Raw genomic sequence first — 15,691 nt, 5'->3', positions numbered from 1 at the left:
ATAATGATAAAATAATTTTAAAGTTAAAACTCTTTTTATTTATTTTTTGATTAAGAGCCATCTTGTAAACTTTTACAGTTTGGATGCTCCAGATTTTTATGAAAGTTTTAGCTTAAAACTACTGAATAATAATTTAATAAAAATAGTTGAAAAATAATAATTGACAAAGTTCTACTTTAAATTATACAACATTTTGGTTTTAGAGCTGAATCTGTTCAAAATTCTGAACTAAGTAATATTTATTTGAACTTAAATCCTTCACAAAAAGCAGCTATTGAAAAATGCTTAGTAACTGAAGATTATCTTATCATGCTAAGTTAAAATTTAAATTTTTATAAATATTTTTGTTTTCATTTACATATAATCTAATAGTTGTAGTTATTTGATATTTGAATCGTACATTTTTTTTTTCGGTTAAGTTAGTAACACTACTAAATGAGAAATATTTTTTTGTGTTTAGACTTTATTGTTTTTTCAGCGTCTGAAAAATGTTTATAAGGAAATCAAAAACATTTTTTATATGCCAACAATTTATAAAATAGGTTTTTGTGAAGAAAAATTTGGATTTTTCACCTATTTCAGAAGATTCTGTAGACTACTTTCTTAATTTTTTCAACATGCTCCTTTTATGTGATTAATATTCAATCCAACATCTAATATTTAAAAGAATAAAAATCTGTATGTATATAAATATTTATTGTACATTTGCAGCATTTAAAGGCAGAATTCTGAAGCAAATTTGCTTCAGAAACAAGAGGTCTGTGGCAGTGACGGACCCAGCATTTTTTGGTTTTTGAGATAGCTAACATGCAGAGAAATCCAAACATTTGTATGTTTATACTTACGTCAAATAATAATGCTTCTTAAAAAGTTGCAATGATTGGAAGCTGGGAACAAAAGAGCTTTATTTTATCCACCTGCCTCAAAGTGAGAGCAATCAGTTGATGAAATAATTTTTTTGTTATTCTTAACTAAATTTATATTCATCGATAAACTTTAAGTATTGTTTTACAATTTCTAAGCGCTCAAAAATTATGACCTAGGGTTGGGAATACCGGGATTCTGGGATCCCGAAATCCCGGGATTCTGGGATCCCGAAATCCCGGGATTCTGGGATCCCGAAATCCCGGGATTCCCCGGTTTTTAACAATCCCGGGATTAAGCATTTAATACCGGGATTTTTTTTGAAATCGTTTTCAGTTGAAAATTTTTAAATTAAATTATTTTTTTTGTTCGATTGCATTAAAATTCGAACTTAACAATTTCGAAATTCTTGCAGTTATGTTTTTGAATAATTGGATTAAAGTTGTTATAACAATTGAAATTGGATTGCAATTACATTCTTAAAAATTTTTGGTGCTTAGTCGCATTTATTCAAGTTTCTGACAATTTTTATCTCGAATAGACGTTATCTGTTTGTGACTATTTTAAAGTACAAGTTTTAATAAAAAATAAAAATGCTGGTTTTTTGAACAGTAAATTTTCTAAAATTATAATGGCTTCGTACATGGAATATGACAAAAAAAGTAATTCTGCTGTTTGGAAACATTTTTTAAGAGAAGAAAAAGGGCAAACAGCAATGTGTAAGTCTACTGACTGCAAAAAAATTGTAAAAATTGGAGCGAGAAGAAAAATCACTTCCTGCTACACTTGCACGATTAACAGCCATTGATGGGATTTCGTTCGTGATATGCCGTTCTAGTGATATACGTGCAGGTCTTATAGCTACAGGATTCAAAAGTTTACCCACAACAGTCAACACTGTGCGTAAAATGGTTGTAGATTACAGCAAAAAAATAAGGAGTTTTTTTATTACTGAAATAGCTAGCAAAAAAAAACCTGAATTCGGTGTAGGAGAAAGATTTTCTTTATCTTTTGATGAATGAACATCATTGCGTAACCGTTGCTACATGAATATTAATTTACATGCACGAAATTGTCAGTTCTGGAGCTTAGGCTTAATTCGTATAACGGGATCAATGTCTGCAGATAAGTGTATTGAGCTATTAGAACAAAAGCTTGCACAACATGGACTTGATTTGAGAAAAGATATTGTTGGTATTATGACTGACGGAGGAAGTGTGATGAAAAAAGTGGGAGAATATTACCTGTAAATCAACAGTTATGTTTTGCCCATGGTGTGCAACTGGCCGTTATTGAAGTACTATATCAAAAGCAGGATATAGAAAGAGAAATAGATCAGCAATTCGACGAAGACGAACAATCAGATATAGAAGACGATTTTTCAGAGAGTAACTCTTGCGAAGATGATGATTTTTCTGACAACGATAAACTGGTTGATCTTGATGCTAGTCATAATTGGCATCGAGGAAACAAATTTGATGTTACTGAGGTAAATTGTGGTCCAGTGATCAAAAAGGTACGAAAAGTAATAGTAATGTTCAGACGATCACCAAAAAAAAACGATATCTTGCAAAAGTATGTTGCGGCTGAATTTGGGAAACAAATAGCTCTAATTAAAGACTGCAAGACAAGATGGAATAGTCTTTTGTTAATGCTTCAACTTCATTTCTATTTATTAAAAAATTGTATACAAAAGGCATTAATAGACATAAGTCTACCAGAAGTTGAATCTTTGGCTTTATCTAATATTGAGCTTAAAACTGTATCTGCTATCATTAATGCGCTACTTCCAGTAAAAGCAACAGTTGAGGCCCTTTGCCGTCGGGATGCTAATTCGTCTGGGGGATGAAACTTTGGATGTGCTCTGCTTCCTCAAAACGTATTTTAAGAATAATCAAAAATAATTGCATACGTATATTATATCTACAAAAACAACGTCTTTATAATTTAATAATTAAGTATGTATAATATTAACAAACCAAAGAACTTCCTTGAAATTTGTAAGTTTTTTCTAAACATAGTTTAAATGTCTTATTAATTTCCTTAAAATTTTTCTAAAATAATATGTTAAAATCTTTCAAAAACAGGTATTTCAAAATCCCGGGATCCCGGGAATAGGTAAATGTAATCCCGAAATCCCGATATTTTAAATATAGCATGGGATTACAAACCCTATTATGACCATATAAAATTTTTAACCCCCTCAAATTGAGAGGGGTTTAAACTTTATATGGTTATAATTTATAAATGCTGAGAGATAAAACAATGAAACTTTAAATTTATCAATGAATATAAACTTAGTTAAGAATAGCAAAAAAATTATTTCATCAACTTGTTCTCTCACGTTTGGGGCAGGGTGATAAAATTGTAGTGTTTTTTTTGTTCCCAGTCTCCAATCATTGCAATATTTTGCAAAGCATCATTGTTTAAAATAAGTGTAAACATACAAATGTTTGGAGTTTGTGCTGTGCTTGTTAGTTATCTCAAACACCAAAAAATGCTGGATCCTTCACTAATCTGTTATTTGATGCCTACTCTAGGTTTTTTATCGACATGAAGCAAGTGTAAACTTCCAAGTTAAATGCTCTTCTGCGGTGCTCTATGATGCAACCATTAGGTCTTCTTGGAGCACCTAAAACAACCACAGTAAAAAAAATGTATACATATTTTTGAATCCCATTGATACATTTTGATCTAGTTTAGTTTACAATAAAAGATCGAAAGTCCTTTACTCAATCTTTTAAGAAAATCATTTTGGATTTGGATTTGTTTGATCTAAGGCTCTAGTTAACAGTATTTTTATAAAAATCATCATTTGATACCAAAATGAGGTTAAAATCATAAAGTTTATCGTATGACTTGGAAGAAGCTCAAAGAACAACAAAAAATCACTTTACAATAGCCTAAGTGTTAATTTATCTATCATAATCAGTGAAAGATATAACATATTTCTTAAATTAATAAGCACAGTGTTTTTTTTGGTACAGAAACACATTAAGAAAATATTATTGAACAAATTTACTGGATTTGACATCAGAATTTATTCGCGCCAATGCTTGGAAATTGCTCTATATTTAGTCCTAAATCATAAAAAATGCAACTTTGAACAATTGGCGGGAATACTTCTATCAAGAAAAAATTTAAAAAAAACTTTTTTTAATTTATATATGACGCCTATGCCGCTCATTAGTCACTCTGCATAAAAATTGGTTGTCAAAAAAAAAATCTATGGGATTGTCTAATATATATATATATATATATATATATATATATATATATATATATATATATATATATATATATATATATATCAACGGAAAGTTTGGACCTGGTACTAAATTTTTAAAAATAAGTTAACAAGTGAACTTTTTCAAGTTTAATTCATTCTCTTATTATTTACAAACACTAAATATTATTAACTATATTTTATCAAAAAATAATTTTTTTGAAAAATTATAGTTAATAATATTTAATAACCACCTTTATTTTTTATTACAGCTGGACAGATCTTTGGCATCCATTAATTAATTTACGAAGTGTCTCAGGTTGTATTGCGTTCCATTTCACTTACAATATGTGCCAAAGGTTATTTATAGAAGATGACTGCTCTTCTCACACCTTCCTGCCAAGTTCTTCCCACAGCAACTCTATCTGATTAAGATCTGGTGATTGCGGTAGCAATTCCATTATTTTTCCCGGTGTTGAAAATCTTCTAAATAGCTTTTGCAGAGCTTGCTGGTATGTTTTGGATCATTATCATGCAAAAAAAAAAATACTGATTCGCAAAGAATATCTCACCAGATGGCAGTACTTAATGTTTTAAAATGCCTTTATAAATTTCTTTTGTCATTATTCTTTCAATTCTGAACAGCTTTCCAACATTTTCTCCACCAAAACATCCCCAAACAGTGATAAAACCACCTCCATGTTTTACTTTTGATAAACATTCTTCTGAACACTTTTCCACTGTATAAGTATATTTATATCATCGTAAAAACTGAAACTGTATTTTTTTTATTGATATATTTTTACATAAGGTAAGGTGTAATGGTAGTCTATGTTTCCTAATAAAAATCTCTAATAAATACGGAAATATAAAAGGAAAACCAAAAAATTGTTACAAGATAATTATATTTTTTGTATTTCAAATTTCATTAAGAATATTAATGTAATATTAAATAATATTAATAACAGACAGAACCATAACAATGTATATAACTATATATATATATATATATATATATATATATATATATATATATATATATATATATATATATATATATATATATATATATATATATTAGAAAGATAATTGTATTTTTTTTTGCTTAGAGAAACATAACTAAAAAAAAAGGAAAAATGAAAAATACCAACAAAAATTCATGCAAAAATATTTTACTTTTTACTTTTTTAAAGTGCTACTGGCCTTTTATGCAGAGCATTTTGTGTTACTCAGTTTCAGTTCATAGCAGCTAAGTATAAATTTAAAACCACAAAAAAACAATGCAGAATATATTCTAATATTTTACCACAAAAGAATTACCACTCAATACAAAAAAATCTTTTTATTAGAGATATGTAATATGTAACATAGACTACCATTATGCCCTACCTTATATGAAAATATACATCAATCGACCTTCAGTTTTTATAGCGCTTTGCCCGATGTCAAGGCCTGTTATTATAGAAAGCTGTGGTTTGAACCAAATATCTGAAACTAAAGACATTGTTCAAAGACTTTTTGCCCTTATCAGTACCAAAATGCTTTTGCCTAACAGTTTTAAAACAGAAAGAAAAAATTAGTCGATGGCCTACATTAGCATTAGTCGATGGTCTACATCTTGCATTTTTTAAAAAATCTTTTAATTAAACTCAACTTTCAACAAAAGTGGTTTTAAAGGAATAGGATTATATAGAGGTTTACTCAAGATTTTTTATACATATAAACCTGTAGAAAATTTTATAACTTGGAAAGTGTTTTGTTTGTTCCACCATCTAAAAAGTCTGAATTGAGTGAGCTGACTTTTTCGTTAATCTACTTTTATCAATGTTATTTCTTCACCTGTATCTTTACCTAATTTTATCAATCGCATTTTTTAATCAAATTGATAAAATTAAAGTATAACAATTTATGAGATTAAAAAACATGTGTACTATATGGAAAAAAAATGTAGGAAAGAGTTAAAAAATTTCATTTTGATAAAAATTTAAATTAGTTTTTTATCTCAGAATTTTTCTATTTCTTATTAGATTCACTCTATCATCACACTTCTTGCAACTATCTTAAGTATTAAACTTCGTTTGTGATTTTCTTCATAACAGGTCTGATATCTTTTGTTTTTCTGCTGAAAAAATTGTGTCTACAATATCATCTCCTGGATTCCTTTAGACATGGAAGTTTCTATAAAAATAAAAGCTTTCCATTTTTTTCAGTTTTTTTTCTTGTGTGGCTACCATTTCTAATTTTAATAATATTTTTCATTTTATTTTCACCAGAACAACTCTCCTGAGAGCAAGTACTTTTTTACCATTTCAAGAAATTTATACAAAATAATGCTTTTTAGGTCAATTGTTTTCAGATTACTAAATTTATTCTTTTATTCAAAACATAGGTTCTAGAAACTTTTGGAAATATATAAATAGTATCATTAATAAAACCAAACTTAACATTACGTATCTCATAAAAGCATTTTTCATAAAGTGTAAACTTTATAATTTAATGTACATCAAGTATTTTATGTAATTTAATCTAAAATAAAACAAAAGCATTATCAAAATAATAATAACAATAACAACATTTATTAAATATTTTTTAATGACTATTTAAGTCAAACTATATTTAATGAATCTAAAAAATTGTAAGTTTTTACCAGGAGACGATCGTAAAGGACGAGGAGGAGTTCTTCTTATAGGATATGACAGAGATGAGGGCTCAGGTGCTTTTTTTTGGTTTGAATTAGTTATCTCGTCTGTAATATGAACTAAATTTTCTAAAAAAAAAATAGTCAACTACATAAGGTATAACAATTATAACTAAAAAAAAAAATTGTAAACAATATATGATATAATAATTACAATATATGATATAATAACTAAAAAAAAAAGAAAGTAAATTATATAAAATATAATAATTATTACTAAAAAGTTAATTAAAAATGAGATTAATGAAACAAATCAAAATATATTTTTTACAATTTACTGGTTACCATTTAATATCATACAAATTTAACTAAATTTTGAAATATCGTAATGTTTTCTTTTTGTTAATGTGAACATTAACAAAAAGAAAACCCTTGTGAAAATATTTTCAAGTTTTGGTTTTTAACATTTTTTTCATATTTTTAAGATTAACTTTTTCAAATAGTAATATTCAAAAGCATTAGTAATTTTAACATATTTAAGGATATTTTTCCTTTCTGACACCTGATATTCTATATAATATGAAAGGTGACTCATGAAATCCACTTTTACTGTTCAGCTTTCTCTGCTTAAAATTTAATGCCAAAAAGTGCTGGCCATTTTAACTTCGAAAAAGTGATGGTCATTTTTAGGTTGGCATGCACGAGTAAGTAATTAATCGAGTAAGTAATTAAGTAATTCATCTTCATCGTAAGTAATTAAGTAATTCATCTTCATCTTCATCGTAAGTAATTAAGTAATTCATTCGTAAGTAATTAAGTAATTCATCGTAAGTAATTAAGTAATTCATCTTCATCTTCATCGAGTAAGTAATTAAGTAATTCATCTAATCAATCGAGTAAGTAATTAAGTAATTCATCAATCGAGTAAGTAATTAAGTAATTCATCGAGTAAGTAATTAAGTAATTCATCACGAGTAAGTAATTAAGTAATTCATCTTTTTCAGTTATATAAATTAAAATAAAAACAGCGAAAAGAGAACCTTGAATTACGGACTTTCACAGAGTGTGGTTCCCGTGTATGACTTTTTCATAGGGGATAAATAAACAAAATGGCTAGTTTGCTTAGGTTATTTTTAAGGTGTTTTTAATGAATATAGATTTTTAAAATGATTTACTTAGTCAATTATTTTATATTTTTAATGAAATTATATATATATATATATATATATATATATATATATATATATATATATATATATATATATATATATATATATATATATATATATATAAACGAAACAAAATATATAAACGAAATGATATATATAAACGAAATATATAAACGAAACGACATATATAAACGAAAAAAACGATTCTTACGCCAACACATACATCACTTTTAATTACATGTTAAAAACATTCTGAATGTTTTTAAAACATTCTGAATGTTTTTAACAATATAAACAATGTTTTTATTTTAATTTTTTTTAATAAAATGTTTTTATTTTTATTTATTTTTTACTGTAAATCATGCGCGGAGTGTTGCTACATCAACGATCTTATAGCCTGACTCGCAAGGGAGTGCTGCTACATTGACTGACAAATAGCCTGACTCGCAAGGGAGTGCTGCTATATTGACTGACCAATAGCCTGACCCGCAACGGAGTGCTGCTACATCTACTATCTTTTAGCTTGATCTGCAAGGGAGTGCTGCTACATCGACTGAGGGTTTGGTTGGGGCAGGCAGCCTATCAATTAATAAAAAAAAAAATTCCCGTCTTGCATTTTAATTTTTACTTTTTGTCAACAAAATATGGAAAAAACTTTCTGACAACATATAAGAGTTCTATATGTATATATATATATATATATATATATATATATATATATATATATATATATATATATATATATATATATATATATATATATATATATATATTAGTATTGAGATGTCATTTTTTTGTTGATAATAAGTAAAAAATAATAAACTTAATAAGCTTGTGTTGGAAGGAAAAAATTTCAGAAAATTAATAAACATCCTCTCCCGTGTATTAAACATCTAAGAGGAATGAAAGCAAGCTTCAAACAAAAAAAGTTTGGTTTTTTAATGTTTTTAATTTTACGAGACTTGATTTTGTATGTACATACAGAGGTAGAATAGGTCTTTAAAAAAATCTGCATTGTACAAAAGAATGATAGGGAGGGGTGGCAAAAATAATGATTTAATGCAAATTAACTTAAACTTGTTAGCGAAAAGGAAAATAAAAAATAAAACAATAAACTTATGACTGCAAAAGTAATAACACTCTAGCCACTAACTGCATTATAAAAGTGATAAAACTATAATAGTGTTATTACTTTTATAATGCATTTGTAACTTTTATAATTCATCCTTTGTTCAAACAAACTCCAAATTTTAATTGAATTAATTCCAAATTTTAATTGAAGTAGAAATTTAATCAAAATAATAATAAATTAATAATGCATTTATAACTTTTATAATTCATTCATTTAATTTAAAAATAATAAATTAATAACGCATTAATAACTTTTATAAATCATTTTTTGTTCAAACAAATTCCAAACTTGAATTGAAGTAATTCCAAATTTTAATTGACGTAGAAGCATCTAGAAAAAAAGAGTGGATATTCAAATAAAATTAAAAGTGTTAGGAACTTAAACTAATAAGTACTGGAACAAAAATTCAAAATACGAAATGATAAACTTTTTATAAAGTTTATCATTTCGAAAAATATTACTAATGGTCCATAAAAACGCACATAAATTTTTAAAATCTACCAATTAAAAAATTTTATTGGTTGATTTTAATGTGAATGCCCATTTTATGAACCATTAGTAACATTTTAGAAATACTAAACATTTCTTATTAAGCACCTTTTTGTTTCAGTTCCTGAAGCTTTTAGGATTATTTGACTATCGACTATATTTTTTTTAGATACTTCAATTAAAATTTGGGATTACTTATGTTGTTTAAACAAAGAATTAATTATAAAAGTTATAAGTGCGTTATAAAAGTAATAACACTATTAGTACACGGTTTTGCATAAATTAAAATTTTGAAGACCAGATATTTTTTCAGATATCGCAAATCATGATTGCTTAATTTAACCCTTGCTCCATTATTCAAAATTGGATATCCACTATGCAAAAAACTTTTAAAACTGGCCAAATTTAATTTTTGTCTTACTGTTTGTGTACTATGTAAACATGTTTGTGTACTATGTAAAAAAGTATTTTAACAGATTTTAAAAACCTTTCTAAAGCCATTTCAAAACCCTTGATCTTAAATAATCAAAAATAATAATTTTATAACTAACAAAAATAATTTTAAAAATAAAATAAAAACTTGAAAGAAAGAGCTTGAAAGAAAATAAAAACAACCTTGTAGAACTTTTTTTTTTCATTTTTAATTTAAAAAATGTCATTTTCTTAGAAGTAAAAACTGTTATTTTATTAATATTTTTTTACATTGTACACAAACACTAGAATGGAAAAAAAAAATTCAATTTGGGTAGTTTTATAACTTTTTTGCAAAGTGGACACCCCTTATATTATTTATAGAGTGCTAATTTTTTTTTGTCAAAAGACCAAAATATATCAACTTTTTTAATTTCTTAATGTTGTACTAAAATTCACTATAGGATATTAACATATCAATTTATTAATATGGGTGCATAGCAATTTAATACTTTTAAAGTTAGGAATTCAACAAAGGTTTTTCTTTTCTAAAGTTGCAAATAATTTTTACTTTTTATGTAGCCAGTCTGATATCGCGGTGTTTAAAAGAATACTGTTTATTAAACATTTTACTACATCCCACAAAATGTTATTTTTCTGGAAAGTACTTTGCAGATTGTGATTTAGGATAATAGAGCATGAGAAAGCAGTAGTTTGATTGTGTACATACCATTTGAAGTTGTGTTTGAATAAAATAGGCAGGTGATTTAAATAAGTTCTATTGAATCTTCTCCTCTGTCTTTTGTTATATAAGTAACAAGTTTGGAGCACCCAAGGCATTAGGACTTAAACTATATGAGTCATCTTTGGTAAAGAAGATGACTCATATGGTTTAAGTCCTAATGCCTTAAACCACATGGCATAGCATTTGATAAAGACTAGTTTTGAAAAAATATCAATGCCTTTTTTTCAAAGCAGTGGCCACAACGGGAATTAAAAAAAAAATTTTTACCATATACGCCTAACAATGCTGGAAGTCGACTACCAGTTATTTAGTTGTTTTTTTATGTTTAGCCATGAATCTGTGTTTTGCTAAATATTTTTTAATAGGATTAGTAGTGTACATGTTCTGAACATTAATATTTATTTCTATAATTTTTCCTCTAAATATTGTTGAATACTATTGTTTTCATTGCTTGCAGATATATTGTTATTATTAATATTTGCTTTAAGAACAGTATTTTTTTAAGTAGATTTTGTAGAGATCAATATCTAAATTATTTTTAGAAATAGCATTAATTTTTTAATGCTATTCCATTACACAATTTATATTATACTTTATTGTGACTAACTTTTTAAGACCAGAAGAAACAAGGTCAGCATTGTAATTTTGATTTATATATAATATTTGAAAGGAATTTTTGTATCTTATTTTAGACTTTATATTGCTCTTTATTTTTAGAATATCTCTTGAATTTTCTGGGTCAGTTACAACAATTCTTTCATTGTGCAAATTTTTATCTATTTTTTTAGAAGTACGATGTGCTGAAGTAAGTTTTAATTTGGCAGAGCAGATTCATAGGAATTAAACCTTTCTTAATCAAACAATGCCATTTTTGAAGTTGTTCAGTACATGAAAGTGATAATATTTTTTCCTTAATTTTATGCAAGTGTTTTAGAAATAACAATAATGCAAGAACATGGCAACATAGCCCACTCACAAACTGGACATTCACAATAAGATTTCTGTGGAATGTTATTTATAAATAACATTGCTGCAGGAGGAATTTATTCTCTGCGAGATTTTTTGATGAGTCCTCTTACAAACAACATATTAGGTGAACTAAAATCCATTAAAGCTTTAACACTCACAATTTTTCTGCTCATTAAAAAAGAATATCCTTTTTGTTTTTGTCTGCCTTCTCTTTCATTTAAAACATACTTTTAAATATAGATTGAGTTATAGAAGGGTACAATGAATTGTCACTATTCCAAGGAGTAATTAAAGGTGGGATGCATGTAGGATTCAGTTCAAGTTACGAACACAACACGCCTTTCTGCTTTTCTTTTTAGTTTTTGAGTTATGGAAGGATACAGTTTAAATTTATTTATTCTGACACATAACTTGTGTAAAGTGCTACTTGTAGATAAGCCATGGTCAATAAGCCATTTTATACAATCATTTTTTTTTAATTTGAAGTATCATCCATTTTTTTTTATTATAAAAAGAAAAAGTTTAAATAATATTTTGTTAAAACGGTTTGATTCATTTATCCCCTATAAAGATGGCACCGAAATCTCACACGCCAAACCCACCCGGTATGAAAGTCCCTAATAAATACTAGATAAAACAAATGTAAAAAAACCTGTCAAAACAAACATTTTAATTATTTTATCTAGATTAAAATCTAGATAAAATAATTAAAATAAATCTAGATAAAATAATTAAAATAAAAATGGTAAAAAAAATAAAATAAAAATGGTAAAAAAAATAAATAATGTTTCATGTAAATCTTAAACAAAACAATTAAAATAAAAACAGAAAAATAAATGTGCTATTTAAATTCTAATTAAAAGAATTCGAAAAATAGTTAAAAAAAAAAAATGTTTGATTCTATTCACAAAATAAATAAAATAAAAACAGAAAAACAAACGTTTTATTTAAATTCTAAATGAAGTAACTAAAAAATACTTGCAAAACGAACGTTAAATTTTAAATAGAAAAATTAAAAAAAAAAAAAAAGCAAAAAATATTTTTATTCTATTTTACTGGTTATTCTATTTTATTTGTTTCTTGTATTCTTTCTATTTTCATGTTTTGATTTAAGAGGAGTTAGCATTAACTGAAAATATGAGAGTACATGATGCAAGCCTTCTTAGGAAGCACATGCAGCCACACTTATTTAGACACACTGACCACAGCAGTTTGCATCTTTTAAGTTTCAAAGGCTTTCAAAAAGCTTTACTTATCTACTGAAAAAAAGAAAAAAAATACTAAAATAAGGAAACAAATTGTAATGAAAAATCAAATCTTAATTGAATAAACTAAAAATTTTATAATTAAAAAAAGAAAATTTAAAAGTTTAATATACAGTTTTCTCATTTTCCTGTGGATTGATAAAGACAGTTAAGTTTAGTAAAAACATTTAAAAGACAAATTTTAAAATTGTCTGTGGACAAACAAGAAGCCTGAATGCACGTGCGCTTCCTGGGAAGCTTTATAATGAGAAGAATTTTCCCAAAAGCTAATATATAATAATACTTATATGGTATAATAATACTTGTCAAAAATGAAGATCCTTTTAAAGAATGTTTTGAAATGCAACATTAGTGCAAGCTAAACCATGTCATTTTAAGATCGAGTAATGTGAATTCATTGTCAACTAATGATGAAGTGCCTAAATGCCTATTGTGAGAGATTGAAACTTAAGTGCTGATCAAATTGAGATTGGCAACATGATGATAGAAATGAATAACATTTAAGCTGTTTAAAATAGCTGTTTGTACAGGTGGTAAACAGGTATATGTTTCACAAAATCAGCTTTCTCCATTTAATTTACCTTTTGAACTTAAAGACTTCAAATATTTTGATTGGTATCTACTTTTTACTATATTCTTTTTTTTTTTAATTTTATTTCTAAAGTTCTCCTGTTTGTTGGTATTCTACCATTTTGTTTTTTTTATGTTTATTTAAGTGTTGAATATGGTTTTAATTTTACAAATTTTCATGATTTGAAATTAACTTTATGGATGATTAGCCAATATTTAGGAAAAGAAATTAAATTCAATACAATTAAGTTAGAAATAACTTTGCTTACTAGTAACATTACTAACAATAAACATTCTTATTGATGAATGGTAACCCTTTCACTGAGTCTTCTTCTTTACTTTTTCTTGGATTTTTGTTCACTACTAAATTCTCATGGAAACCATATATTGAATCAATTGGTAAGGTAAGATCTGCTAAGGCTGCTTCTCTTTATTGTGCTTGCCATTTTCTTACTCATGATTCCATTCTCTATCTCTACAAATCGTTTATTCGCCCCTGTATGGAATATTGCTGTCCTATTTGGGTCTCTAGGCAAGGTCTAAAAACGCAATGTAAACCTAGTTGGACCCGCTATCTGCCAAGCCTCTCTCCAATTGTTGTGAAATTGCCTCTTTTACTCTTTTCTACAAATACTATTATGGTCGCTGCTCAAATATGCTATCAACTCTAGTTCCATCAAATAAACCTCATTCTCGCTTAACTCGCCATTCAGCAAAATCTCATTCATTTACTGTATCTGTCCCTGCATGCTCTAAAAAATTTTATTTGTCTAGTTTTTTTCAAATCTTCTGTCAACCACTTCCTTGCTCTTTAACTTTATTCTTTTTTTCTAGTAACTCCCAATTCAATAGTAGTTGCTTGCAGTCTAGTGGAGTGAACCAGAATTAAAAAAAACAACAACAGGTTTTTACATGTAATAACCTTCTTTTTTGCTAACATAAGACATTCTAACAGACACTCGTATATTGATGAATGGCAACCCACTCACTTTTCTCTTCTTTACATCTTCTTGGATTATTGTTCACTACTGACTTCTCATGGAAACCATATATTCAATCAGTTGCTAAGGTAACATCTGCTAAGGTTGCTTCTCTTTATTGTGTTAGCTACTTTCTTACTTCTGATTCCATCCTCTACAAATCATTTTTAGAGATTCCATTCTCTATCTCTACAAATCATTTTTAGAGATTCTTATCTTAATTTTTTTTTGCTATGTAACAATATTTTATTTTTCATGGTAATAATACGTTTGTGTTACATAATAACAGCAATGTTGTAATAATTTGTTGATTTTTGTTTTAGAAATCATTTATTTTCAGAATGATTTGAATGTAGTACATGCAGATGAATATATACGAAAAAGAGTAGTGTAGGCTGTCATGATACATATATAATCATAAATGCTTTGCATGATTCAACACCCTACAACATCTATATTACTACTATTACTTTTACTGTATTTACTAAGATATTAGACATTTAATGATACAACAGTTAATTAGTCATTTATGGCTAGTTTTTAAAAAAAACATATTATAATAACAATTTAATATTTGGAATTCATTTAATAAATAAAAATTATTTTAAAAAGCATAATAAATAAAGTTAACATTATACCATGCTCAAACCGAATACCAAGAAGCTTCTTTTGGTAAACATTCATTTGAACAGATAACTTGCTCCATGATAGTGAACAGAATAATAAAAAGTTTATCAATGTATTCCAAACACAGAAAAACAGAAAGCCATAATCTAAAATTCAACAAAAAGACAAAATAACAGCAAATTATTATCAAAAAGCCAATTATAATATCATTAAAAAAGATTTCATTAATTTCATTTAAATATATTTTTATTTTAAATTATATATTACTCTGTATATATTACTGTATCAAATTTTGTAGTCAAAAATTAACCAAAACACAATAATGCAAGAACCTGCAAACTTTAGTTTTTATAAAACTTACAAAAAAAAAATACAAAAAATCTTTAAAATAATTTTTTTGTAGAGTGCTCCAATATAATAAAGAAAAAAATATAAACAAAATCCTGCATTATTTCTCAACTTAAAACTTACACTTTAATACATGAAAGTTAAAAAAAAAAAAAGTTTCATATTTTTTTGAAAATATATTCGTATTAAACTTTTGGAGATAGGAGAGGTACAATGGAGGGTTATGACAAAAAAAAAAGTTTTTTAAATTTTGAATAT

General features: G+C 26.5%; 1 protein-coding gene across 2 annotated transcripts in view; it reads right to left on the bottom strand.

Moving 5' to 3' along the window:
* LOC100204584 (transmembrane protein 209) overlaps positions 1 to 15,691 on the bottom strand; it is a 56,811-nt gene that overhangs the window by 38,937 nt on the left and 2,183 nt on the right. For both annotated transcript variants that reach the window (XM_065818328.1, XM_065818329.1), the window contains exons 3-4: positions 15,097 to 15,231; positions 6,738 to 6,857 (exon numbers count right to left, since the gene is read on the bottom strand). In XM_065818328.1, coding sequence (XP_065674400.1) covers positions 6,738 to 6,857; positions 15,097 to 15,231 — 255 coding nt within the window. The remainder of the gene's footprint in view (positions 1 to 6,737; positions 6,858 to 15,096; positions 15,232 to 15,691) is intronic.

The sequence above is a fragment of the Hydra vulgaris genome, chromosome 14 (assembly GCF_038396675.1).
Source record: "Hydra vulgaris chromosome 14, alternate assembly HydraT2T_AEP".
NCBI lineage: Eukaryota > Metazoa > Cnidaria > Hydrozoa > Anthoathecata > Hydridae > Hydra > Hydra vulgaris.
Note: the sequence above shows the minus strand (reverse complement) of the source record. Positions and strands in the feature narration are given on the sequence as shown.